At 38.9% G+C, this 27,631-nt stretch overlaps 1 protein-coding gene across 1 annotated transcript in view; it reads left to right on the top strand.

Moving 5' to 3' along the window:
• Nucleotides 1–6,314: 6,314 nt before the first annotated feature.
• The window catches only part of HAO1 (hydroxyacid oxidase 1), a 46,372-nt gene continuing 25,055 nt past the window's right edge, over nucleotides 6,315–27,631 (top strand). The window contains exons 1-2 of the mRNA XM_040447657.1: nucleotides 6,315–6,489; nucleotides 13,371–13,522. Of these exons, the coding sequence (XP_040303591.1) occupies nucleotides 6,353–6,489; nucleotides 13,371–13,522 (289 nt within the window). The 5' untranslated portion in view covers nucleotides 6,315–6,352. The remainder of the gene's footprint in view (nucleotides 6,490–13,370; nucleotides 13,523–27,631) is intronic.

Genomic DNA, 27,631 nt, shown 5'->3' with positions numbered 1-27,631 from the left:
CCCTTTCTCTACACCGAGTCAGATAGTAACAAACATGGGAATTGTGTTTTGCTAGCAATCTTAACAACAAGGTCTTGTGACCTGTCTAGAAAATGCACAAGAAACACAGAACTAAATGTTTTGGTGGGCAGCAATTATGTGAAACCTGTTTATTCTTAGAATGACCTAACCCATAAGAGTCTGGTTATAAAAGATTGCGTACAGCAACAATAAAGCCGTCACTTGGGCCATCAGCCCAGGGGACCCTCCTGTTCCCAAACTTTCTCTTCTCTCTTTTTTTCTTGCATTCCCCTACCCTCAGGACCCTGACCTCGGTGTTTGTCGCGCTGGTCGCGACAATGTATCACATTAATTGTTTTGCAGATATTGAATCAGCCCTGCAGGTATAAATCCCACTTGGTTGTGGTGAATAATTCTTTTAATGTATTGTTGGATCCACTTGGTTAGTACCTTGTTGAGGATTTTTGCAACCATGCTCATCAGGGAAGTTGGTCTATAGTTCTCCTTTTTAGTGGAGTCTTTGTCTGGTTTTGGAACCAAGGTAATACTGGCTTCATAGAAAGAGTTTGGTAGTTTTCCTTCCATTTCTATTTTTTGGAACAACTTCAAGAAAACAGGTGTTAACTCTTCCTTAAATGTTTGGTAGAATTCCCCTGGAAAGCCATCCAGCCCTTGACTCTTGTTTTTTGGTAGATTTTTTATTATTAATTCTATTTCCTTACAGGTTATGGGTCTGTTCAAATTTTCTATTTCTTCCTGTTTCAGTTTTGGTAGTTTATATGTTTCTAGGAATTTGTCCATTTCTTCCAGATTGCCCATTTTATTGGTATATAATTGCTCATAGTATTCTCATATTATTGTTTGTATTTCTGCTGTGTTGGTTGTGATCTCTCCTCTTTCATTCTTGATTTTATTTATTTGGGCCTTTACCTTTTTCTTTTTGATCAAACTGGCTAGGGGTTTATCAATTTTGTTAATTCTTTCAAAGGACCAGCTCCTGGATTCATTGATGTGTTCTACTGTTTTTTTGGTTTCGATAGCATTGATTTCTGCTCTAATATTTATTATTTCCTATCTTCTGCTTGTCTGGGGTTTTATTTGCTGTTCTTTTTCCTGCTCTTTGTGGTATAAGGTTAGCTTGTGTATCTGAGAACTTTCTTCCTTTTTTAGGAAGGCCTGGATTGCTATATACTTTCCTCTTATGACCGCCTTTGCTGCATCCCACATATTTTGGGGTGTGGTGTTATCATTTTCATTGGCTTTCATGTACTTTTTAATTTCCTCTTTAATTTCTTGGTTAGCCTATTCATTCTTTAGTAGGATGTTCTTTAGTCTCCAAGTATTTGTTATCTTTCCAAATTTTTTCTTGTGGTTGATTTCGAGTTTCATAGCGTTGTGGTCTGAAAATATGCACAGTATGATCACGATCTTTTTGTACTTGTTGAGGGCTGATTTGTGTCCCAGTATGTGATCTATTCTGGAGAATGTTCCATGTGCACTGGAGAAGAATGTGTATTCTGCTGCTTTAGGATGAAATGTTATGAATATATCTGTTAAGTACCTCCAGTCCAGTGTGTCATTCAACACCATTGTTTCCTTGTTGATTTTCTGTTTAGATGATCTGTCCATTGTTGTAAGTGGGGTGTTGAAATCCCCTACTATTATGGTATTATTATCAATGAGTTTCTTTATGTTTGTGGTTAATTAATTTATATATTTGGGTGCTTTCATGTTTAGAGCATAAATGTTTACAATTGTTAGGTCTTCTTGGTGGATAGACCCCTTAATTATGATATAATGCCCTTATTCATCTCTTGTTACAGTCTTTATTTTAAAATCTAGATTGTCTGATATAAATATGGCTACTCTGGCTTTCTTTTGTGACTATTAACATGATAGATGGTTCTCCATGCCATTATTTTCAATCTGAAGGTGACTTCAGATCTAAAATGGGTCTCTTGTAAACAGCATATAGAGGCATCTTGTTTTCTTATCCATTCTGTTACCCTGTGTCTTTTTATTGGAGTGTTCAGCCCGTTGATATTTAGAGTGGGTACTGAAAGTTATGAATATATTGCCATTATGTCACCTGTAGAATTGGAGTTTCTGGTAGTGTTTTTTGGTGCTTTCTAGTCTTTGATGCTTTTGGATTTTGGGGGTTTTGGGGGTTTTGGGGTTTTTTTTTTGGTTTTTGCTTTTGTTTTTGTTTTTTCATCTTTTCTCCCCTCAGAGAGTCCCTCTTAAAATTTCTTGCAGGACTCGTTTGGTGGTCACAAACTCCTTTAATTTTTGTTTGTCTGGGAAACTTTATCTCTCCTTCCATTTTAAATAACAGCTTTGCTGGATAAAGAATTCTGGGCAGCATATTTTTCTGATTCAGCACATTGAATATATCCTGCCATTCCTTTCTGGCCTGCCAAGTTTCTGTGGCTAAGTCTACTTCATACCTGATTTATCTTCCCTTGTAGGTTAAGGACTTCTTTTCCCTTGCTGCATTCATGATTCTTTCCTTGCCTGAGTATTTTGTGATCTTTGACTATGATATGCCTTATTAATGGTCAGTTTTAGTTGAATCTAATGGGAATCATTTGTGCTGCCTGGATTTTGATGTCTGTGTGTTTCCCCAGATTAGGAAAGTTTTCTACTATGATTTGGTCACATAAATTGTCTACCATTTTTTCTCTCTCTTCATCTGGGACCCCTATGATTCTGATGTTGTTCCTTTTTAATGAGTCACTGAGTGCTCTAATTTTTATTTCATCTCTTTGCTTTAGTCTCCCTCTTCTTTTCTGCTTCATTATTCTCCATAAGTTTGTCCTCTATATTGCTGATTTGCTGCTGTGCCTTATGCATCCTTGCTACTGTGGCATGCATTCGAGATTGCAGCTCAGTTATAGCAATTTTTATTTCATCCTGACTAGCTTTTACTTCTTTCATCTGTGCAGAAAGGGATTTTAATCTATTTTCAATCCCAGCTAGTATTCTTTTTATAGTGATTCTAAATTCAAGTTCAGACATCTGCTTATATCTGTGTTGATTACATCCCTGGCTATCATTTCCTCCTGTTCTTTCTTTTGAGGTGAATTCTTTCATTTCATCATTTTGGAGGAATAAAAGGAATTAATAAGGTAAAAAAATTAAAAACAACACAAAGAAATCAAATAAAAGGTACCAGATCCTAGGTGTGTTTTGGTCTGGTTGTTGAAAGAAGCTTGATAGATTAGAGAAAAAAGGGAAAGATAAGAAAGGAAATAAAAGATAAAAGAAAAAAGGGAAAAAAGGAAAATGTTTGAAAATTTGAAAAAATAGAATAAAATGAAATGATGAAAGTAAAATATAATTTTAAAAATTTACAAAAAAGTAAAAAATGTAGTAGAACAAAATTAAGGAAAAATCTTTTTAATAAAAATGGAAGATAATAGATTTTTCGCTTTCTGTATTCAAGAAAGAAAAAGAAAAAGAAAAAGAAAAAAAAATTGAATAAAAGGACCAGTGAACAGAATGAAGTACGATTGAAATTACATCTGTTTTCCCATAGATGTCAAGCTATGAAGCACTTTATAGTCCATAAACTAAGCAGGTGGAGAGACTTTGTCAAGAGCATTGTAGGCCCAGTTGGGTGGGGGCAAGTATGCGCATACTCCGGAGGGGTGAAAATGGCATTACCCAGCTACCAAGCAGTGTTTCAGTGTTTATGGAAAATCACAGCACACATCTGGTGCCAGGTATCACCCTTGACATCCTTGTTCCAACACCAGCGAATGTGGTTGTTCCCTGGGGTGTGCTGGAACCTATGATTGTGGGGTGGCCACACAGCCTCTACCAAATGTCCTCCCAGCAGGGGAACTGCCTCTCCCCGTATGGCCCAAGGGCCACTTGGACCTCATTCTCTCCTCCTGTGGATTCACCCTTCCCACCAGAGCACCACCAGGTATGAGCTGTGGACTTTCAGACTTTGCACTCCCCCTGTTTATAGAGTCTTAATGGAATTTAAACCTCTACTTTCTCTTTTCTCCCTTTTTTTGTTCAGTCCTTGTAGCTGTTTCCACTTTTCCACTTTCTCTCCATCTGCTTTGGGTTGGGGGGTGCTTTTCCCATACTCTCCTCCCCCCCCCCCCCCCCACCCTGTCTCTGTTCTCTTTCTGCAAGCAAAAACAGCTCCCTGCCCTCTGCGGCTTCTCTTTCCCCCAGTTCACCTCTCCCCACTGCATACCTGCCAAATTCTATGGTTCAGGTTGTGCAGATTGTTGTGTTAATCCTCAAATAAGTTTCCTAGGTGTGCAAGATGGTTTAGTGTTGATCTGGCGGCATTTCAGGGATGAGAGATGCAAAAAAAAAAACAAAAAACAAAAAACAAAAACAAGGTGCTTACAGTTTTAACAATTATTAAAACTGTAATGAAGGGGCGCCTGGGTGGCGCAGTCGGTTAAGCGTCCGACTTCAGCCAGGTCACGATCTCGCAGTCCGTGAGTTCGAGCACCGCGTCGGGCTCTGGGCTGATGGCTCAGAGCCTGGAGCCTGTTTCCGATTCTGTGTCTCCCTCTCTCTCTGCCCCTCCCCCGTTCATGCTCTGTCTCTCTCTGTCCCAAAAATAATAAATAAACGTTAAAAAAAAAACTGTAATGAAAATGTATTTTAATCTGCAAAATTTGAATTAATTCTTAGCAGAATTAAGATTCCTTAGTCAACTTTCTCAGTAACTTCAGTAACTATAAAATTGAGTTATGTTTTGTAGGACTCTCTTATCATATTAACAGATGTTTACATTCCAATAGCAATTAAAAAATTTTTTAATGTTTATTTTTGAGAGAGAGAGACAGAGCATAAGAGGTGAGGGATAGAGAGAGAGAGGGAAACACAGAATCTGAAACAGGCTCCAGGCTCTGAGCTGTCAGCACAGAGTCCAACGCAAGGTTCCAATTTAGGAATAGCAAGATCATGACCTAGGCCAAAGACAGATGCTTAACCAACTGAGCCACCCAGGCATCCCATTCCAATAACAATTTTAATGTCATTTTACCTATTGCCACACTGATGCAAAAAGTACTTTGGGAATGAACCTATGTTCAATTCAATGCCCAATCCTGACAGCTTAAAGCTTTTAATTAAATTAAGGGGTAGGAAAGTGAGGCCACACGGTGGTTTAGCAACCAACTCATACTGTGGGCAACTGAAGGCTGCAACAGAGAATACACACCAAGGAGGGGTATTTATGGGTATTTATGTACCAGCTCCCTTGAGTCTTTGATTGAAGACTTGGTGGAGGGCTGTCCCTTAGAGCATTGACTCCATAGCACTGTGGAATGACAAGTGGATAGAAAAGTAGGGTCCAAGTTGAAGAGAACATTCTTGTGCAGAGACAGGCAGTTGGAATGCAGCTGCTGAATGGCTGGTGAGCAGCTTAAATTGGAGACTCCTGGACTGAAACCCAGGTCTGACTGATGTCAAAGCCATTTTTTTCTAATTCAAATCTTCCCCCAAGTATTCCATGATTGAGTGAAATTTTAGATGGAGACCACAAGGTCTTTGGAATGGCACCTCTCTACATATTCCCCAGAGTGAGACAAGACTCTTTAAAATTAGCTGTAGGGGTGCCTGGTGGCTCAGTTTATTGAGCATCCAGCTTTTGATTTTAGCTCGGTTGTAATCTCAAGGGTGATCTCAACGTTCATGGGATGAAGTCCCCTGTTGGGCTCTGTGCTGACAGTGTGGAGCCTGTTTGGGATTCTCTCGCTCCCTCTCTCTCTCTCTGCCCCTCCCCCACTCACACGTGCATATCCTTTCTCTCTCAAAAGAAATAAATAAACATTAAAGAATCAGCTGTTAAATGTGGGCTTACTGTTCCTTGCTAAAGCCAAATTTTTGTAATCAGCTGAAATCGTATTACATAGAGACCCTATTTTTACAGATCCTCCATTCTATAAGCTCTTTGTCACATGATATGTTCATGGTCCAAATGTGGAAGAAAACTGAGCCGGCAGCCCATTCTAGGTTCCAAGCAAAGTGCAAACATACATATTGTGTGAAAGAAGCAGCCTTAGTTAGAACTGAGCCAAGAGGGGTCATGCAAGTACTTCTCTATATCCTTCAGTTTTGATATAACAGCTAATCCCCTTCTGCTCCTCCCCAGGCCCTCCTCATGGCTTAGATGTGGCTGCATTTTGGCAGACAGCTGTTACATGAAATTGCAAAATCTAAGCACATATTTGCTCACTTAATGTAAGCAACAGAGAAATAAATCTGAACTTTGGAAAAAGTCTATTAATAATTAACAGATAGTGAAATTATCAAGATATAGAATGCTATGCAGGAAAAAAAATCCCAAATCTTGGGTTTGGAATAAACTGTGAAAATGTTTACCCGGTTAGTTTGTATCAGTGATTATGAACAACATGCTAAATCAGTACTTCAGAAGTCTGTATATGACTATTACAGGTCTGGGGCAAATGATCAGGAAACATTGGCTGATAATGTTGCAGCATTTTCCAGGTAAGAAAATTTATTTATTTTTAAATCATGTTTTGTGTAATTACACGAAGACATACTACCAAAATAAGACCTCAGGTTTTAATGTTGTTGATGTGAAATTATCCGTCTAGATAGATGCTTAGTAGAGAGGGAACAATTCTTGGGGCTGTGAGAAATTTTGGGCTATCAAACTGTTTAAAAATATCCCAAGCCTGGGAATCTCAAACCATTGACTGAAAAAGCCAACCCTAATTGTCCTCACATGGAATTATGTGGATAATTAATTTGACTATGTATAAAAATAGTGATGCATTCTAAAGACTCTACTTTCTTTTTCTCTGAGTTGGACAGTGAGGGTCTATGAGCATGGTGTAGGAAGCGGTTAGCACTAGGTTCAAGATAGCCATCTTATCTGGTTGAACCAGATCGGATTGTTGCCTCAAATGTTCCCATCCTGCTGGCTTTCCCTTATCATTCATTTTGATTATTGTTGTCTCAACTTTCACTTTAGATTTCAATTTGTCTATATAACATTAATCTTTCAACGTTGCTGCTTCATCCATCATCCAAAGTGCTTCACCTACCTCTGTTTCCAAATTAGTTTTCCCTTGCCTTTCATATTTCAAAGCACAAGATGGTAGGTGTCATGGTTTATGTTTTCTGTTTGTAATAAAAACAATAAACAAAATAACTTTAAAGGAGTGTTTTTCTCTCAGCAGTTACAAAATGGTTTATTTGCTGGAGTAGGAGAGGAGAACCCTCCATACACTATACTCTCTCAAACTCATCCATCTTACATTATAGCCTTTAGTAAAGCTAGTGAATATTGTGGGTGTTCATTGATGGTGATAAATTAAAGAAAAAGGGTAGAAAATATCCAGAAGAAAGAATCTGCTTTCCTGCTTGGCTTCTTCTGTCTAGAGCAAAATCTCTCAAAAATCACTTTTCTATGTGTAAATTAGGAAAAATGAGATGATTCTAACCAAGGTGGTCCCTGGCAAACAGCACCGATGTACTCTCAGGAGTCTGAGAATGGGGTGAAGGATGGGGCCTCCCCCAAACTTCTCTAAGCCTTGACTTTGTCTCAGGTCTTCCCTGGAACCCACATGAGCTCCACCAATGCTGGAAGAGCCACAGAAAGGGAAAATTTGGCTAAGAGTGGAGGGGCTTAAAATTCTGTATGATCTTTTTCAATCATTTAACATTCTGGGCCTCTCCAAACTTTTCTGTTCCTGGAAGATGTCCCTTCCTGGGCCCAATAGCAGGTCCGTTCACCGGGTAATATGGCTTACTTCCTTGTAATCTCCTGAAAACAATCCTTTAACCCAAAAAGGTTATTTTAACCAAGGAAATTTCAGGCCCTTGACAGGTGTATGGAGTTGGTGTCTCCTTGCATTTCTTATGTCATAATGCTCAGGTGACCATCTATTTCCTCAAACCCCCTTTAACACCCTTCCGCTCATGCTACTTAATTAATGGACTCATGCTTATTAGGAATCTCTATAGGCTAGGTTCTATACTACATGCTGAGGATAGAGCAATGAGCCGGACAAAGCTTCTGTTCATAGGTGCTTACAGTCCAATGGATGCACATTGACCTTTGACTTCCGTAATGCTGGTGGGTTGAATTGATGCAAAATGTACCCCGAACAACTGGCCTAGTAGAGGCCTTAAAGAGAGAGCAAAGGGGTGCAGCACATACAGGCACCTCTGCAACCCTAGAAATTCTGGAAGCTTTGTCAGACATGGAAGGCATTGTTGAGTTCCAAGTTGTGGACTGGAAGCGTGCCTCATGCTTGTGTGGGTTTCATGGTACTCCAGTAAGTATTCCCACCCTGTGCATGTACTCAGTAACTTCAGGACAGAGCACAGATAATGAGAAAGAGTTTGCAATGCCATCCTTTCCATGCACCTTGATCTTTCCTTTTTGTTCAGCTTGAAAGGGAAAAAACATGGATTAATCAACTTTCTCTGGAGGTTGGCTGATGCTATTTTATGATCAACCACTTGAAGAGTTTTTATATTGCAACAAACGTTAGCGGCCATTGCTTATCTAACACCTCAATTCCTCTTTTCTTGTGTAACTTTCTGGGTGACCCTTCATTCCTCACCTTGTATCATTGAGCTGATCACATGGAACTAAGAATAGATTTTCTGCCAGAGTTGTGGTGGCTTTGGGTTGACGGGATGAAAGAAATCAATCTGAACTCTCTCATTCTGATTCAAATGAAGACTGCAAAACAACCAAACCTCAGATAACCTGTTGTGACACAGTGTCAGGGCATTTTAAAGACATTTATGAAATGTGTACACTTTCCCTCCCACAAGCACAACAAAAGGTCATTCACAGTGACAGCTGTTATCTCTCTGTGCTCAGCTCTGACAATCACATTTTTGAGTTTTGGGGATATGGCTCACTTATGTGACCTAGCAGTTGCTTGTAAACGTTTCTGGGGTAAGACTTGCGACTCTAATGTTATCATGGCTAAAAACTGATAAAATAAAATAAAATACAAAAAGACACATGAAGTCAAATAGATGGAACCATACTGAAGAACAAAGTTACCTATTGTAAACATTTCGAGAACAGTAGGTGTTAGCTTGCAACATTTTGCATGATTGGAATCATCATGACCTGATTGGAGTTAAACACACACACACACACACACACACACACACACACAGTATGTTGTTTCTCTTACACATTAACTCAGTGTATCCTTCTCAACCATGGTCTGCACTTTGTGGCTTCTGGTGAAATCATCACTAGTGGAAACTTAATTCTATAATTTGGGTGTCTAGAAGTCCTGATGAAGTTAGAAAATGGAGCTCCTTTCTTTTCTGTTGTGTCACTTATTGACACTGAAAATGGGGTGATTTTCTTTTACATAACAGGTGATAAAGTGATGTCATTATTCCTTTATTGCAGTGCCTCACAGGTTGATAGTGATCCAATTAAATGTTTTATTTTCTTTTTAATTTTTTTTTTCACGTTTTATTTATTTTTGGGACAGAGAGAGACAGAGCATGAACGGGGGAGGAGCAGATAGAGAGGGAGACACAGAATCGGAAACAGGCTCCAGGCTCTGAGCCATCAGCCCAGAGCCCGACGCGGGGCTCGAACTCACGGACCGCGAGATCGTGACCTGGCTGAACTCGGACGCTTAACCGACTGCGCCCCCCAGGCGCCCCCCAATTAAATGTTTTAAAGATGTCACGATATTAAGAATGAAGGGTAAAAAATAAGATTACAAGGGCGCCAGGGTGGCTCAGTCGGATAAGCGTCGGACTCTCAATTTCGGCTTGGGTCATGATCTCAATGTTCGAGAGTTTGAGCCCCAAGTTGGGCTCTGTGCTGACTGTGAAGAGCCTGCTTGGGATCCTCTCTCTTTGCCCCTCCCCTGCTCTCCTTCTCTCTCTGTCTCTCTAAAAAAAAAAAAAAAAACTTAAAAATGTTTTAAAAATAAGATTACAAAAATTGTGTTTTGTATACGTATTTACATACATTTTATTTGCTTTAAATAGTTTAAACAATTAATGTGAAGAAATTGGACTGCAGTATGATCATCTTACAGACTTATGAAACATTAATTCACTGTGTTCAGTTGATGGGATTCAGTAATAGCACTTGGCTTTACAGCTGGGTGATAAGTGTCTTCCTTCAAATACAGTATCCCATCTTGGGGAGTGTATACATCACCAGATTTTTTTGTAAGTTAAATGTGAGGCTTTTGTTGGATGTGAAGGGTGGGTCAAAAGTTCTGTGAAAAGATCCCCACCTTTACCCCCTACTTCCTTTACTCGGTCATGTTATTTTCCATCCTTCGAAAGAGGTTTATTATTTGATTGGTTCAATTGTTTTGTCCATCTTCATATCCTTTTTCCAAAGTGGAGGTCTCATAAGAGCACAGTCCAAGGTTACATTCAGCTACTATTTGATGTAAGACTGTGAAAAAAAAAAAATCACTTCTATTGGGGGTGGAGTCAGGTGGGACTCGGAAAGCTATTGGAACTACTTGACAAGGTTAGTTGTAATTGTTCTTTGGAAAATATAAAAAAATGGAAAACTTTTTAGAGAACATACACTTCCCACTGCATCGATCTTATATAATTTTGCCTGAAACTTGCATTTTGTGCATTGGTTGGTGAGTCTCCGTAATGTCACCGTCAGAACAGAAAATAATGTGTGTGGGAAAGCCAAGAACACAGTTATTAAAGGGACTGCGCCACCATGTGGACAAGCATAAATAAAGCTACTGTCTGGAGATAGAAGGGTTGAGCCTTGCCTTCTACATAGGAATTAACATTTAACAATGTCCTTTCACACACACACACACACACACACACACACACACACACGATGCCCAGCAGCTCTGTGTGTGCTCTTCATAAAAGCTTTCATTGTTTCCTCAGCTCTAAGTAAATATTAATGCCTTCCAAGGCCAACAGCTGCTATTAAAATCGTTTTCTCTCATTCTCATAATACACTTAGAGATGATTGGTAATAAAAACTCTCTTCAAGGCTTCTGCCTTTCCCCCTTCAAAATGGAGATCAAAGAAGCATGCTGTGAGGGTCAGTCCAAAAGAAAAGACTTCCAGCAGCAAAGCATGTGGTGTGACAGAAAATAATGACAATTATGATGTTCAAAGGAATTGCAGAGAAATCACACAGTAAAACTTCTTTATTATGCTTTTCAAGGGCTGGATGTTTTTACTTTATTATGTGGGGAAGGGTTAGATTACAGACCCAAAGCAACATGAAGGCAGAATTTCTTCTTCCACTACAGGAAGTAGGCTCCAGTTAAGACCTTGGAGGTTCAATTTATTTTGGTTACTACATTTCTAAATCACACTTCAGTATATTAACTAAAAATCTTGTTCTCTCTGGAAGCAAAGTAAAATCTAGGTAATAAAAGGTGAGGGCTGGTTAGGTATGTATGTATGTGTTACACACATGTTTGTTTCTTAGTGCTCATTAGAAAGACGGCTTCTTCAGTTCTAATGAGTTACTAATGAGAAAAATAATCCTGAACAAATAGGACATATAAATTTCGCTGAGAGGAAAGAGAACTTGTTCTCCTGTAAATTTTGCTAGTAAAGTTCTTGGTTCTTGGTTTATTGATAGTTTTCATTACAACACAAAAGAATTGCAGGAAAAGTCATTTAAGATCGTGTTCAGGAGTCAAAAATTCTTCAAGCCAAAAGTCCAGTTTCTACCAAATACCCTTTTAGAAGAAAATGCACAATTAAACTAAAAAGAATTATCTTCCCTCATCACCATACTTCAGTGGATACTGACTTCCGTTTAAGAATTTTGAAGAAACCACATTATAATTTTATTTTTTTAAGTTTTTTTAATGTTTACTTAATTTGGAGAGAGAGAGAGAAAGAGAGACAGTGCGAGTGGGGGAGGGGCAGATAGAGAAGGAGACACAGAATCCAAAGCAGGCTCCAGGCTCTGAGCTGTCAGCACAGAGCCTGACCTGGGTCTCAAACTCACCAACCATGAGATCATGACCTGAGTCGGCATCAGATGCTTAACAGACTGAGGCACCCAGGCACTGCACCACATTAAAATTTTAAAAGTAATTACCTGAAGTTACTGTTATTTGAAAAGGAAAACAATAAACAAAAAGGACAAACTGTACATAATTTATCTTTTTTTTTTAATTTTTAATTTTTTTTGAGAGAGAGCAAGTGCACAAGTTGGGGAGAGAGGCAGCAGGGGAGGGAGAGAGAGAGGGAGAGAGAGAGAGAGACAGTGTGTGTATGTGTGTGAATCCTAAGCAGGTTCCACTCTCAGTGAGGAGCCTGACTCAGGGCTCAATCCCACAACCTTGGGATCATGACCAGAGCCAAAATCAAAAGTCAGATCCTCAACCAACTGAGCCACCCAGGTACCCCTCTTCTTAAATTATAATCTAATCCATGTTTTTGTATACCATCTTCAAAATGACCTGGAGGAAGTGAAATGAAAGCTATGTTCACACAAAAACATTTACATAAATGTTTACAGCAGCTCTATTTAAAATTGCTTCAAACTGGAAATGTCCCAAATATTTCTTAGCTGGGGAATGGGCAAACAGACTGTGGTACTTCTGTACAGCAGAATATTGTTCATCAACCAAAAGGAACAAATTATAGATGCACATGGCAACATGGATGAATCTCAAATGCACTGTGCTAAGTGAAAGAAGGCAGACTCAAGAGGCTACATACTTTATGATTCCATTTATATGTTCTTGCGAAGTAAAACTATATGGACAGAAAAAATACCGGTGGTTGTGAGAGGGTTGGTGGGAGACAGAGTTTCACTGCTAAGGGAAATGGGGAAATTTTTAAAGATGGTGAACTGTTCTTGATTGTCTTGGCACTTATACGACTGCATGCATTTGACAAAGCTCCCCAAACTGGACACTCACGTGGGTGAATCCTACATATGTTAACTACACCTCACTAAGAAGGATAGCTTGTGAAATTCATTATTATCTTATTGCTAACATGCTATCTTAACAAGCATTGAAATTGCCCCTTTTCCTTCAATTTTGTTATTTGCTGGGTGGGAAAAATACAAGAATATTTTCTCTTTTTTTTTTTTTAATTTTTTTTTCAACGTTTATTTATTTTTGGGACAGAGAGAGACAGAGCATGAACAGGGGAGGGGCAGAGAGAGAGGGAGACACAGAATCGGAAACAGGCTCCAGGCTCTGAGCCATCAGCCCAGAGCCTGACGCGGGGCTCGAACTCACGGACCGCGAGATTGTGACCTGGCTGAAGTCGGACGCTTAACCGACTGCGCCACCCAGGCGCCCCTGGAATGTTTTCTCTTTTTAAAGTAAAATGTAATGTCAAAGCCTTGGTTATGCTTTTAAAATTCTGAAACTCTTTTTTAAAAATTCTAGATGGAAGCTGTATCCGCGGATGCTCCGGAATGTTGCTGAAATAGACCTGTCGACTTCTGTTTTGGGACAGAGGGTCAGCATGCCAATATGCGTTGGAGCTACTGCCATGCAGTGCATGGCTCACGTGGATGGGGAGCTTGCAACTGTGCGAGGTAGGAAGAAAGTCCTCACTCAAAAGGACAGAAGAGCACTAACATTTAGTGACTCTTTTCTGTGTATGCATCAAGCAAACACTTCCCTATATATGTTTATACTCACAAAAGCTAAGCTCATTGACTCTGCCATTAATATACCTGTTTTTGCACCTTCTGCTCCTCTATTTTCTAGCTGTAGGACTCTGGGCAAGATACTTGTGCCTCAGTTTTATCAGCTGCAAGATAGGGATAAAAATAGTACCCACCTCCTCAAGTTACTGTCAGGATTAAATGAGTTTGCACAAACAAAGCACTTAAAATAGTGCCTTGCACACAGGGGTGGTTCAATAGCTTTTAGTTACATTATGTGTATTAATACCCATATTTCAGAAAATGGAGGTCTGAGAAATTGACTTGACTCACCCATGGTCATACAGCAACATACTGGCAGAGATGGGATTCAACCTCATGGCTACCTTATTTCAAAGCCCTTCCTGCTTCCCCAAACCATGTGAGTCTCACAGGGAAACAGCAAATGCAGTGACCTGGTTGGTTGCATTTTCTGCCATGGCTTTGGACCATGATTCTGTTTTACGAATGGGTTAGATTCCCAATAGAGCATTTCTAACTGCCTTAGGAGAGAGAGATGAGAAATTCAAATATGATGTAAAGAAATTCCTTCTTAGGGCCAATTTATTAACTTTCAGTCCCCTAGCAACCATGAACATTTGAAAAGGTATGTACAGTGATAAATCTACCCACCCCCCCCCCCAACTTCAAAACCTCCTATAAAACTCCTATCTGACTTCTTTTTATACTAAGCAGGGCAGGAAATTCAGGCACAAGGAGCGGGAACTAAATACTATTTTAAAGCATTTCAGTTCTAAGTATTACCGATCTTATGGATTTACTTCCCTTCTTGAAATGTCTACCATAGAATTCTGCTAGGGACATCAGCATGACAGAGTGAGCTTTTGCTGGACAGACTTAGGTTACAGTCTAGAACTTTTTTTTTTTTTTTAATTCTAGGACCACACACAGAGAAGTGACCTTAGGACCCAGCCATTTGTCCATGAGAAACCTGAAATACGGGCAGGGAGAAGGAGAAGGAAGGAGGAGAAGAAAACCAGTATCTGTCTATTTACAGTTGGAATAAGAAAGGCCTTTCCTTTCTTATGGCTTTCAAAGGCCATAGACAACAACCATTAAAACAAAAGCCAACAAATCAACACAAAAACCCAGAAACTTCTATGCTGTCAAAGTTCTACAAAAATTGATAAAACAAGTGGCAAACAAAACAAATTGAAATTATGAGGCTGCAAAGCGTTAATGACCTTTCTGTGTGAAAAGCCCCTATACTTGAATAATGAAATAACGTCTAACCCCAAATAGATGAAGAGATATAAGTGGAAAAGGACAAATAGGAGATTCATAAATGGACACATAAAAATGGCCAATAAACATATGAAAAGTATTCAATTTCCCCAATTATCAAATGCGTATAAATTATAACTATATGTTTTATTTTCTGAATATCAAATTACCATTTTCAGGTTATACAGTGTGATGCGGTTGTTTTCAAATATTGATAAGAAGAGTGTAAGGTGGAATCATATTTCTAGAAGATTGTTTGACAATTGTTTATCAAAATTTTAAAGTATGAATTCCATGTGATGCTGTAAGTCTTCTTCTAGGCATTGCAAGGAAATAATTATGACTTTGAAGAATAACATCTCTGCATGGATTCTCCTGCCTTTGTTATTTTTAATAGGAGAAAACTTAGAAAAAAGAAAAACCCAAATGTCCCCATATTTGGAGATTGTTTGTAAAACAAAATAGGGTGCATTAAAAATGGAATCAATTTTTTTAGTGATATGAGAGAAAGAGTGTGGTGGTGTGGAAAAATGTTGTGGCATGTTTTTTAAAAAACAGTTACAAACAATAGTCAGAAAGATAAATATATGATTTCACTCATATGTGGAATTTTAGAAACAAAACAGATGAACAAATATTAAAGAATCCATCCTCAGAGCAGCCCAAAGAATAGTACTATATTAAGCCCATTTTACACCTGGGAAACTGAGGCATGCAGCAGATGAATAACTTGCCCAGAATCACACAACTCATAAATGGTAGAAACAGGATTCAGACCTAGACAGCCTGGCTGAAGAGTCGTGGCTCCTTACCTCCCTGTACTGCTTTTAATTTCCAGAAAATCCCATAAAATGTTATGAGAAGAAGCCCATTTATCTGTCAGTTACAATTCCCTAAAAATAACTGATTTATCACGTTATGCACATACAAGGCAGCCCGCCCCCCCCCGCCCAGGGGAGTGAGATTCATGACAAACATTGGGACAGGGTGAAACAGTAAGAACGAAGAGGATGTCGTGACACTGAGGACACAGAGGAACTGGCAATGACATGTTACACACAATGCCCTTGAGAATCTAAGACCCTGGATCAGGTTGCTGTGAGGGCAGTGATATCACAGTTTAGATCTAGATTTGTAGTAGAAATCTCCTGTAAGGATTTTGACATTCCTAAGGTTTTTTTTCTATGGTCCAATTACCATCTATGGATTGATGATTTATTTAATATTTAAATTAACCCTGGGGGTGCCTAGGTAGCTCAGTCTGTTAAGTGTCCACCTATGGCTCAGGTCATGATCTCATGGTTGGTAAGTTTGAGCCCAGTGTAGGGCTCTGCGCTGACAGCTCAGAGCCTGGAGCCTATTTCGGATTCTGTGTCTTCCTCTCTCTCTCTCTCTGCCCCTCCCCTGCTTATGCTCTCTCTTTCTCAGAAATATGCACATAAACTTTAAAAAAGGGTAAAAAATTAAAAATAAAAATGTATCCTTAAATGAACCCTGAAAGATGATGGTGATCCCCCCATAACCAAGAGTACTCCTTGGTTGGTATGTTTGGGTTGTGAGATGGATAGGTTACTTGTAAGGAAAGAAAGTATATGTACCTGGAGCAGATGCTGTTGGTGTTCAGGTTATATCCCCTTGTTACTTATCATTTCTATAAGAACTTGCAACTTTTTGCCTGTATTTTCTCTGGCAACAGGAGCTGATAGATGGGTGGGTTGGGGGTTACCTTCCCATTAACACACTCTTCCTTGACTGCCTTCCCTTCCTTCTTTCACTTTCCTATTCTTCAACTCACCTTGTGATTATTCCCAAATAAAAGACTTGCACTCATGTCTTTGCCTCATTGTTGGCTCCTGGAAGAATGCAAATCAAGGTGAGGACCATTCAAATCCCCAGGGAATGATCAGGCTTGAATAATTAGAATGGACATCCAGAAAGTTCTCAAAGCTGCCACAGTACCACAATCTTGCCTTCTCAATTGGCTCTCTAGACTTCACAGCACCATGCTTAAAGGGTCTTTTGGGCTTTCTTTTCACCACTGTGGAGCACATCCCCAGTATAACTGGGCCTGAGAATGGAGCTCTATTTTCTTATACAGCTTTGTGGTTGTAGAGTGACCAATGGAGCTACTCTTTCTTCGTTTTCAAAATGGCAGTGAATATAAGGTTACCAAATAAAATGCAGGGAACCAGTTGCATTTGAATTTCAGATAAACAGCAAGTCATTTGTAACTGGGTCATCCTATATGTTTATTTGCTGTATCTGACAACCTTAGTTGAATAAGAGCTCTTACTTCTAGGGGTCCTTTGAAAATTACCTGAGAATAATGCTAGGAAAAGCTTCCCAAAATGGGGTGCACTTTTTATTTGCTCCTCAGAGTCCCAAAAATGTCTTCCACATATTAAAAAACTTACTTTCAGAAAAGTATACTCCCGGGGTGCCTCGGTGGCTCAGTCAGTTAAGTGTCCAACTCCTGATTTGGGCTCAGGTCATGATCTCAGGATTTTTGAGTTTGAGCCCCACGTCGGACTCTGTGCTGACAGCGTGGAGCCTGGTTGGGATTCTGTCTCCCTCTCTTTCTGTGCCTCCCAAGCTTGCTCTTTCTCTCTCAAAATAAATAAAAATTTAAAAAAAACTTAAAAGTATACTCCATTTACACTTTAGTGGGAATGAAAGTTGCTCTTTTTACTTTGCTAAAGATATTTTTAATTTAAGCTTTATGCAGGGACCTCAAAAATGACTTTAAGGGTCAGATTGGTAACATAAATACCCAGAGAGGGATGAAGTTAGGAAAACAACAATGCAGGCTCGATGGTGGAGACTGTAGCAAACCTGAGATTGCAGGTTCCATAGAGGGGGGCAGCCACATTTTAGTGCCCCAAGGGATTGAGGATGTTGGGCTGCCAAATCTCCAAAAACTTTAAGAGAAGCCAAAACCCTTGATTTTTATGTGTAATCTCCTGGTTTTTAAATGTTGGCAAATAAATCAAAAATTCTCTAAAACACTGTTTGGGGCAGTAATGTGTGGGCCAAAGCAAATACTTTTGTGGGCTACAACTGTCCCCTGGGCTGTCAGTCTGGGACATCTGATTTATGTGGAATTCACCACTAACTAGTTTCACTTCTGTAGCAGGCCATTTTCACTCTCTAGGAGGATTATGTTTCCTCACTGATAAAGTCAGCTGCTTAAGCAAGATCAGCGGTTTGCTTATCATGTCCCAAAGAGGTTGGGATTGTTCCCAAGAGTCTTGGGGAAGTGAGGTGTGTCACCAACCACGGAGCTACTTGTGTTGCATGTTGGGGTTCAAAAAGACAGTTAAAAAAAAGAGTTCTGCTGTGAATACAAGAATGCAGACAAAATCTCTACAATGAGAAAACTCAAAAACCCAAACCAGAATATTCCTAACAGGAAGATGATTTTACCATTTTTTTTTTCAGGTTAGAAATGAATGGTTCTGTCCTTCTTTAAGATTTCATGAACTAGAGAAGCCATTCAAGGTAGAGAACTGTCCTTCTGAAATCCCACCCTCATCCTCTACCTCCTTCCTCCTGTGCCAGCTCTGGAGAGTGTAGACGGTGGAGTGAGCATTTATATGTGATTGCTTTTCATTTCTCATAGCTGCATTCTTGGGATAGAGGAAAGCAAGTAGACATATATATTTCCGGCTCTTGCTGAAAACACAAACAGATGTTTAATAAATGCCACAGAAATTAACTGTTGTGAAAAATGATGATAGCCAACATTTATTTGGCAATTCACGTATGCCAGGCAATTTGCATTTATTAACTTATCTATGTCTTACCCATCTTAAAACATGAGTGTAAAACTCTAAAGATCTTCTTTTTTTTAATGTTTATTTATTTATTTTGAGAGAGAGAAAAAGAGCACGAGCAGGGGAGGGGCAGAGAGACAGGGCAGAACCCAAGTAGGCTCCACACCGTCAGCACAGAGACCGATTTGGGACTCAAACTCACCGACCACAAGATCATGACCAGAGCTGAAATTAAGAGTCAGACACTTAACTGACTGAGCCATCCAGGAGTCCCAAAACTCTAAGGATCTTTTTCCAATTCCTGTGGTTGTGGAAACTGAGGCTTGCAGAGGTTAAATACCTTGTTCAGGGATATTAATCACTTTCTCAATGCTGTGTATAAGATCCTGATCAGTGACTGATATTTCCAAGTATCATTAACTACAGCAAGAAGCCTAAGGCAAACTCTATGTTATAGTCTCAGATATTAACTGCAATTATGCTTTGCAAATATGTTAATTATGCAAATATTAACTGCATTCTATGTTTTTATAGTTTTATCCCTTTGATTTTGAGAGGATGGACTAAGCCACCGAATATGAAACTTATTAGGAAATATGAGCCTTGAGCAAAACTCAGGAGCATAAATAAAGGGGCTTGAATTTTAAGCAAAAATTAAAACTCCTAAAAACCTTTTAAGATGGAAGGAAACTAACCAAGAAACACTGAGTGGAGAGCAGTTTGTCATGCATTGTGTTATGAATAAGGGATTTATTGCAGTAGATGATTTAGTTAACATTTTAATAATTGACAATTGTTATAATATTTAAGGAGCCATATAAACACCTCTACTCATAAACAGCGCATCCATCTGAAACCCTATTAGACTGATTTTTGATTTACGTTTTATTCCTCTTATGAGCTTCAGGGATGATTACAGAATCATTTCTACAAATACTTAAAGTAGTGAAGGAAATATCAATGATAAATATAAATGCTAGTGTAATATAAAACAGGTAGTCTCATTAGGTGAAATTTCCATCTTGCAAGAGAAGTAAAACATCTCTGACTTCTCACAGAGCAAATTAACAAAATGCTTACTATGCCACAGAGGCTTTTAGGACATTATCATAGAAATCTCTCTGGGTTTTTTTTCTTTTAATTTTTTTTTCAACGTTTATTTATTTTTGGGACAGAGAGAGACAGAGCATGAACGGGGGGTGGGGCAGAGAGAGAGGGAGACACAGAATCGGAAACAGGTTCCAGGCTCTGAGCCATGAGCCCAGAGCCTGACGCGGGGCTTGAACTCACGGACCGCGAGAAATCTCTCTGGTTTTATGCACAGTGGCTGTAATGAAATTTTATTTCAGCCTCCATGGAACTACATTAGCTCCTTTGCTTCATTTAAACATGAGAAATCAAGAGGAAGGAGGAGATTGAGTTACTAATTCATCCCTTTGCTTCTGACTGTTATATGTCCACGCGCCACATGAGGGAGTGCCAGGACCTCAAATAGAAAGAAATTAAACCTACCTAAGGCGTTCTAGGAATGCTCAGCATATTAGCAAATTCTTAGTAAAGTGTCAAAAAAAAAAAAAAAAAAAAAGAAAAGAAAAGAAAAAAGAAAAAAAGATTTTAAAAGAAATTCCTGCCCCTGGATGCAATTAGAGGCTACCACACAGGATTTGATAGGCCATAAAACCATTAAATCTAAACACTTTCTTTTTGAGCCTAAAAGGCTAGAACATTCCAAAGTGAAGTTTTGGGACTTGGCTATGACTTGACCACCTATTATGACGCAGGTGGAAGAGATGGCAGAGTAGCACAAAGAGCCATACAGACCCCAAAGAACTGAATTAGGGCATAGGTGAGAGCTTTAGCTGTTGTATTTTCTGGATTTTCCGAGATTAAGTGATCGATTTTGACATTGAGTGAAAGACCATTCAGCAAGAAAAATTGTCATTTCCTTTGCTCCAGACCCAAATGATATATTTTTGAAAGCTTTATTGATTTATATATTTATGTGTTGTACTAGGTGACCGAGCAGATATACATTTCAGCATACCTATGAGGAAAATATCCCATTATTCTTAATTTTACCTAAATACAGGAAAGCATGAGATTTCTTTATGAAGCTTTTTTTTTTTTTTCCCCTGAAGTGAGTGAGTGCCTTTTATGCACCAGATACTGGACTTTACAGCCCCATCATTAATCCTCACAATAGACCTGTGATGTAATTATCATTTATCATTCCCCTCATTTGACAGTGGAGGAGAAGGACGCCCTTGACCAAAGTCTAGGGCTGGCCCATGATCAAGATGGGGCTTGAACAGCAATCTGCCCTCTAGAGTCTGATCCAGTTATTTGTCTTAATCCATTAACAAAACTAAGGAGGAATAAGAAGAAAGGACAGTTCACTAAAACTTTGTCCAAATTATATCATTAAACATTTGGAAGAGAATACCTCTTTGCTTCATTGTAGTAAAAATCAACCAATTCTCACCTTTATTTTCAACCTATTTCAGCTCAATTTTATGTTTTGGACATTCTTTTCCCACAATCAAAATTCAGTGGACATGCTCATTCCGCACACACAACTCACACACAACACATAAGCATAGACACACACACACATATACATATATATACATTCACACATATTAAAAGATTATGGACCTTTTTTATATATATACATAGGTATACAAAATATATAAAATGTATATATGTGCATAGATATATCAAAATTTTATATCTAAAAATTTTCCAAGAAATGGTAGATTCGGGATTGAAACCACTTTGCAGTAGGACAAACTTCAATCAAAAACAGCTAGTAAAAAATTAGCCTCTCACTACATTAAAGACCAACATCAAGTGGTATGATTTTTAGTATCTCGCACCAGAATTTAAGCTATCGGGCAGCTTTCTTGAGAGCATGAGATTGCTTTTTCTCAAATTATAAGTGTGACTGATGACATTAAAGCATGATAATCCAGAAGTCAGAGGCTCGTGTGTGTGTTTCAACACCGAGGTTGTTATACTGAGGGAGGTTAATTGAGGTCAAGTGCAGGCTTGATCTGCCTTGAAACCATCATAAAAGGCATCTTACTATGGTGTGGTCTCCATGTGATCTGCCAGTTATATGCCAGGACCTGACAACTTAATAAAATGACAGAATAATAACCTGGGGATCATTACAGTAAAGTTAATGTTTTAGTCTAATGCAGAGTTCTACCCCAGAGACATGGTGGAAGCAAGAAAGGGAGGGCGCAGATGTCATTGGGACTAGTTATTTCTTGAATATCTTTCGATGCAGACAAAAAGAGCTCTCAAAGTTAGTGACAGTGTGATCACTCAAGGTTAAACTGCTCCGGATTTAGACAATGGACCATCTTGAAAGCACTGGAAAGATGAAATCTGGTTTTCTGGCCTTTCTTGGCAGTGTTGAAATTGCTTAAGTTCCCTAAATCATAAATTAAGATTTGTTTGATCACTTCTAAGTATTTCACACATAATTATAGTGGAAGTTTCAAAACATTATTTTTCTAAGTAATCTCAAATTGTAATTTTAGACGTGCAGACAATAAATAATTTTTACTCCATCTTTAACAACTCTGTAAATGGCAGTTCCTGTGTGAAGAAAGGTAGGCACACCCAGTGGGTGTTAGGGTGCACATTTATGCAAACACCTTAGTGTGTCAGGCCCTGAGTTTTGAGCCACACAACTGCTTGGTACTTTGTCATTGCATATTTTCCCCATTGCACAATGACTTCCTGTGCAGAGGACAGAATGCGTTTTCTCAACATTTTCAGCACAGCTGTCTTGGTGACTAAGTTTTGCAGGAGCTTTTTAATCAAATGCACCTAAAAATAACTTTAGTCACTTTAATCATGTTATCCTTTTTTCCTTTAAAAACACAATTTTGGAAACATAACTCACCTTTCCCATAAAAGAGAACTATTTTCAAAGAAATAACTTGGACCCAAAGTAGCACATTGCTTAACCATTCTGCTCTAATCTGGAAATATGATTGACCCCCATGAATTAATGTTTCAAATAATAGACGTTTACTGCCATTGGTAACTAATAGTTTACAATTTCCTCTGTGGTGGTGGTGGTGGTAGCTGTGGATGAACATCATCCTCAAATGTATTATAATTCCCCTCCCTGTCAAGCCTAGCAGGATAAGCTTTAGTTTTACTTGGCGATTCAGCATCTTACCTATATGTGTAAGATTGTTGGACAATACATTAAACATTTGGAAGCTATTTTATAATTGGTGAACTATCTCATCTTTCAGTAACTTCCCTCTCTCTTATCTTCTGCAATTTTATTTTTATTTCGTTGTTAATATTGGTTTCTAACCCCAAATCTAGGAAGCTGGGCAAGTCCTAGATAAGCAAGGTTTTTAGATACGTCTGATGATGGGGCACCTGGTGGCTCACCTGGTTGAGTATCCATTCTTGATTCTGGCTCAGGTCATGATCCCAGGGTCATGGGATGGAGTCCCTAGTTGGACTTCATGCTGAGCATGGAACCTGCTTAAGATTCTCTCTCTCTCTCCCTCCCTCCCCCTGCACCTCTCCTCTGCTTGAGTGCTCTCCCTCACGTGCTCTCTCTCTCTCTCTCTCTGTATATGTGTATATATATATATATATATATATATATATATAGATAGATAGATAGATAGATATACATATACGTATGTATATATATACGTGTATATATGTGTGTATATATATGTATATATATGAGTCTCTTGGCACATTATGTATATATATGTATATATTATGTATATATATGAGTCTCTTGGCACATTATGTATATATATGTATATATTATGTATATATATGAGTCTCTTGGCACATTTAAACATTACCATATATATATATATGGTGTGTGTGTGTGTGTGTGTGTATATATATATATATATATATATATATATATATATGGTATATATGGTATATGGTATATGATATATATGGTATATATATGGTATATCTATGGTATATATATGGTATATATATGATATATATATGATATATATATATATATATATATCATATATATATATGGTGTGTGTCCCTTCAACTAGTAAGGGATGAATGCATAAGAAATAAGAAAATGTGGCAGATTTACCTGTGCCCTCCTCAAAGGGACAACAATGCAGAAGACAGACAGATTCATTGGCAAGATGTTTCTGGCAACTGGCAAGCTGGGAGCCAGACACTACCCACCCTACCACCACTGGTCAGTTTGCTGTAAGTCCTAGCTTTACTTATGCCATCAGTTATATCCAACTAACTTGAATGAGTCCTTGAGAAAGAAAATATCCACCTCATTGTTCTAAAAGTATAGTCCACAGAACAAAAGCATTAGCATCACTCAGGAGCTTGTTAGAAATGTTAGATTTCACATCCCACGCCAGAACTACTAAACCAGAATCTGAATTTTACCAACATCATCACATGACTTCTATGTATATCTGAGCTTGAGAAGCACCAGACAGAGCCTAGAATGAAAGTCTTTGGTGGCTCCCAGCCAATGATGTAGTTTAAATCCTCAAAGATGAAACAGTGTTGGATGTAGCATGAATATCATTCCCACCTGAAGACCCTATAAGATCTTCTGAAAGCCTGTTGATATCAGGGTGACTTGAAACCAAGGAGAGGAATGTGTACAAAGTGGTTTTGGATTAAAGAATTTGGACAGGTAGGCTTAGTGTCCCCTAAAATTTAAGTCCACAGAAATGAACATTTTTATTAAGGCTTGCTTGATGGAAAGCAAAACACTGCCAAGATGTACAAGCGCAATTGCATTTCTTAGCCGTACAGGGGATTCTGCCAGTTCATGCCACTTTGCAAAGCTACTTACTTGTTCTAGCCCAATTAAATCACTGTACATTGGAGCTTAGGGTTTGTATCAACTCCAGAAGTTGTTGCATTGATATCTAAGATGAGTTGATGTAAATAAACCTCAGTGGTTGATTATAGGTTCCATAGTGTAGGAAATTGAGTTAGATCTACTGAATGGCAGTTTGGGGAGGCAGAACTACATTTGACTAAGGTCAAATCTTATACCAGATTATTGAAGACCCTTGTAGCATTTCCCCAGACTAGGGCATGTGATTTGACTCTAATAAGAAATTTGTTGTGGGTGGGTTCTAGGATACCTTTTATTCTGTTAACCAGAACGCACAAATGTTTTTCACTGGCCCATAGCCAGTGTGGGAGGGACGGGATTGTGGGTGATAGTAAACAATGATATTAAATGCATTTATTTCCATATTATTATACTTATGGTTTTATTGCAATAAAGCAAAGAAAAAAAATATAGTGAGAATTTCTTCCGGTATTGCTGTTGTTGTCTTACTAAGGAAGTGCTGACAGCCTCTCAGATCTACTCTGCAGACTCTCCTCAGAAATCTGTAGACAGATAAGGGATAGAGGTGGGGAGTGGGGAAAGTCGTGTTTTTGTTGCATCTCTCGTATTATTTTCTGTTGTCTTGTCCCTGGATTTTCAAAGGAATGTACACCCTGGGAATGTAGGAATTATCTGCTTTGATATTCTCTTCTTATATCAGCCCTATCATGGAGTTCCTTGGCCTGGAAAAGATTCCTCTCTCCTTTGAGAGCTTTCTTGTTTAAGGGAGTGAGCATTTGACACTCTCTTTGCAAAGAGGAATGGGTGTCTTGATCATCAAAACCAATGCTGGGAAAAGCTGGGTGTAGAGAAGATGATGAGTAATGATAAGAAATCCAGGTCCTTGTCAAAATTCTGAGTTTATAAGGCTACCTAGGACTTCTTTTCCCATGTAGTGTTAGGCATTCTCTCACTTAACCCTTTAAAAATGCATGGCTTCAGAGTTTACACAGAAAATGTTCACAAACCTTGCCTCAGTGTTGACTGTCTAGCAGTGTTATGAAGCAGACAAGATAGCAGCTGTGGTTACAGATATTTTGCAGATGAAGTGTGCCTCATGGATGGCCAGCCTGGGACAGTAGCCCAGGCTTTCTGACTCTCAATCCATTATAGCTTGTTGTTTTTTCAAGAAATACATATTATTACCTAGGTCATTTCCAGGGCTTTATCTTCAATGCTTTATAATTTTTTAAATGTTTATTTTGAGAGAGAGAGAGAAAGAGAGAGACAGAGCATGAGTGGGGAAGAGGCAGAGAGAGAGAGAGAGACAGAGACAAAGAAACAGAGAGACAGAGGAGACCCAAAACTTGAAGTGGGCTCCAGGTTCCATGTTGTCAGCACAGAGCCTGACATGGGGCTCGAACCCACAAACTGGGGGATCATGACCTGATCCATAGTTGGACACTTAACCGACTGAGCTACTCAAGTGCCCCTATCTTTGATGCTTTAATGTCTACAACCTTACTAATGTCTCTTTTAGTGATAATGTGTGTGTGTATCTCACATGCATTTTTAAAAATTTTTTTTAATGTTTATTTATTTTTGAGACAGAGAGAGACAGAGCATGAACGGGGGAGGGTCAGAAAGAGGGAGACACAGAATCTGAAACAGGCACCAGGCTCTGAGCTGTCAGCACAGAGCCCGACGCGGGGCTCGAACTCACAGACCGCGAGATCATGACCTGAGCCTAAGTTGGCTGCTTAACAGACTGAGCCACCCAGGCACCCCTCATATGCATTTTTTATAACAATGGCATAATGTATTACTGCTGTCTCTAAATAAAGAAGAAGAAAAAATTAAAATATGAATACATCTAGAGCATTAAAGGTTTAGGTTTTTATTCTTGAAAATATATCTTAGGGATGATAAAAGAGGGAGTGAGTGAAAGTAAGGAAACAGAGTCGTGGGATGTCATATGGGATCAGTGTTTACTTGATTGTGTATCCTCCTGGATATTGTATCTCTAGGATATGCTGGCTATAATGAAAGCCAAGATTTTTAGACTTGGATCAACATTAGGGACTTTCATCTTGGGCAAGGGCCAGGCCTTGTCTTTACCACCTCAGATGTGATCTCCATTTTGCTAGGAGTTATGAAAATGCAACATATGCTGGAGTCTTCTGTTGCTACACCGCAAGCTGGACACACAGCTCCATGCAAGTGAACCACTGTCCCTTGTAAAATGAAATCTAACAGTTGCTGCTTTTGAGAGCAGGTCAGAGTTTCATTGCAGAAAATTAATATGGAGTGAAAACGGGCTTCAAAAACATTTATGCACTGGACTAGGATAACTCTAATTAGAATTTTATAACAAAGTCTGACTATGCCAAGTGATTTATAAAATTAAAAATCTTGTAGTTTTTGTTCCCAAAGAGCAATGTGGGCTAGAAGGGCATTTTCTTTATTTATCAGGCAAAAATGACATTTGAAACATTTAGCAACCAGTACAACAAAAGACTTTAACCAATTAGAAGAGATGCTCAGATGCTGGTTTCTAGTGCTCTAACAGCATTCTGGATGCCCAGCAGCCCTGCCAGGCATTAACATTTGAATTTCTGGGTTGTAGGGGTGGGGGTCCAGGGATTCCTTGAGGAGAGAAGAGAATGATGCCACATTGAAGGGACTCAAGAAGGAGGGTCATTTCCTTCAGAGCCATGGTTATTTGCCAGTTAGAATGGAAGTGTTTCAATATTTTAACAGGCAAAGTTGTGATTGTCTCTCTGAATGGTCCTTGCAAAATCCCAGGGTGCTCTATCTCATTCAACATAAAACTGTGTTGAAAACCATAGATGTAATTCATCCGTAATTGTCTTTTTTTTATCACAGCATATGATCACAGGTGAATGGGGATCACAGTGGGCAGTAATATATGTTCCAAGGAGCATGAAGCCTTCTAAGTTTTGCTCCTGTTCTCTCCTGGGAGTAATATATAGTCTCAACTCGTAGTATGTCAGCACAGGCTCTGAAATTCTCTCTGCATCCAGCATTTTCTCCTGAAGTAAAATCACCAAATATTTATTAAATGCCTACAGCTGGAAACATTGGTAACTTAGAAGTTTAAAGGTCCTGATTCTCAAAATT

The sequence above is a fragment of the Herpailurus yagouaroundi genome, unplaced genomic scaffold (genome assembly GCF_014898765.1).
Source record: "Herpailurus yagouaroundi ecotype Mexico unplaced genomic scaffold, PumYag 196, whole genome shotgun sequence".
NCBI classification, from domain to species: domain Eukaryota; kingdom Metazoa; phylum Chordata; class Mammalia; order Carnivora; family Felidae; genus Herpailurus; species Herpailurus yagouaroundi.
Note: the sequence above shows the minus strand (reverse complement) of the source record. Positions and strands in the feature narration are given on the sequence as shown.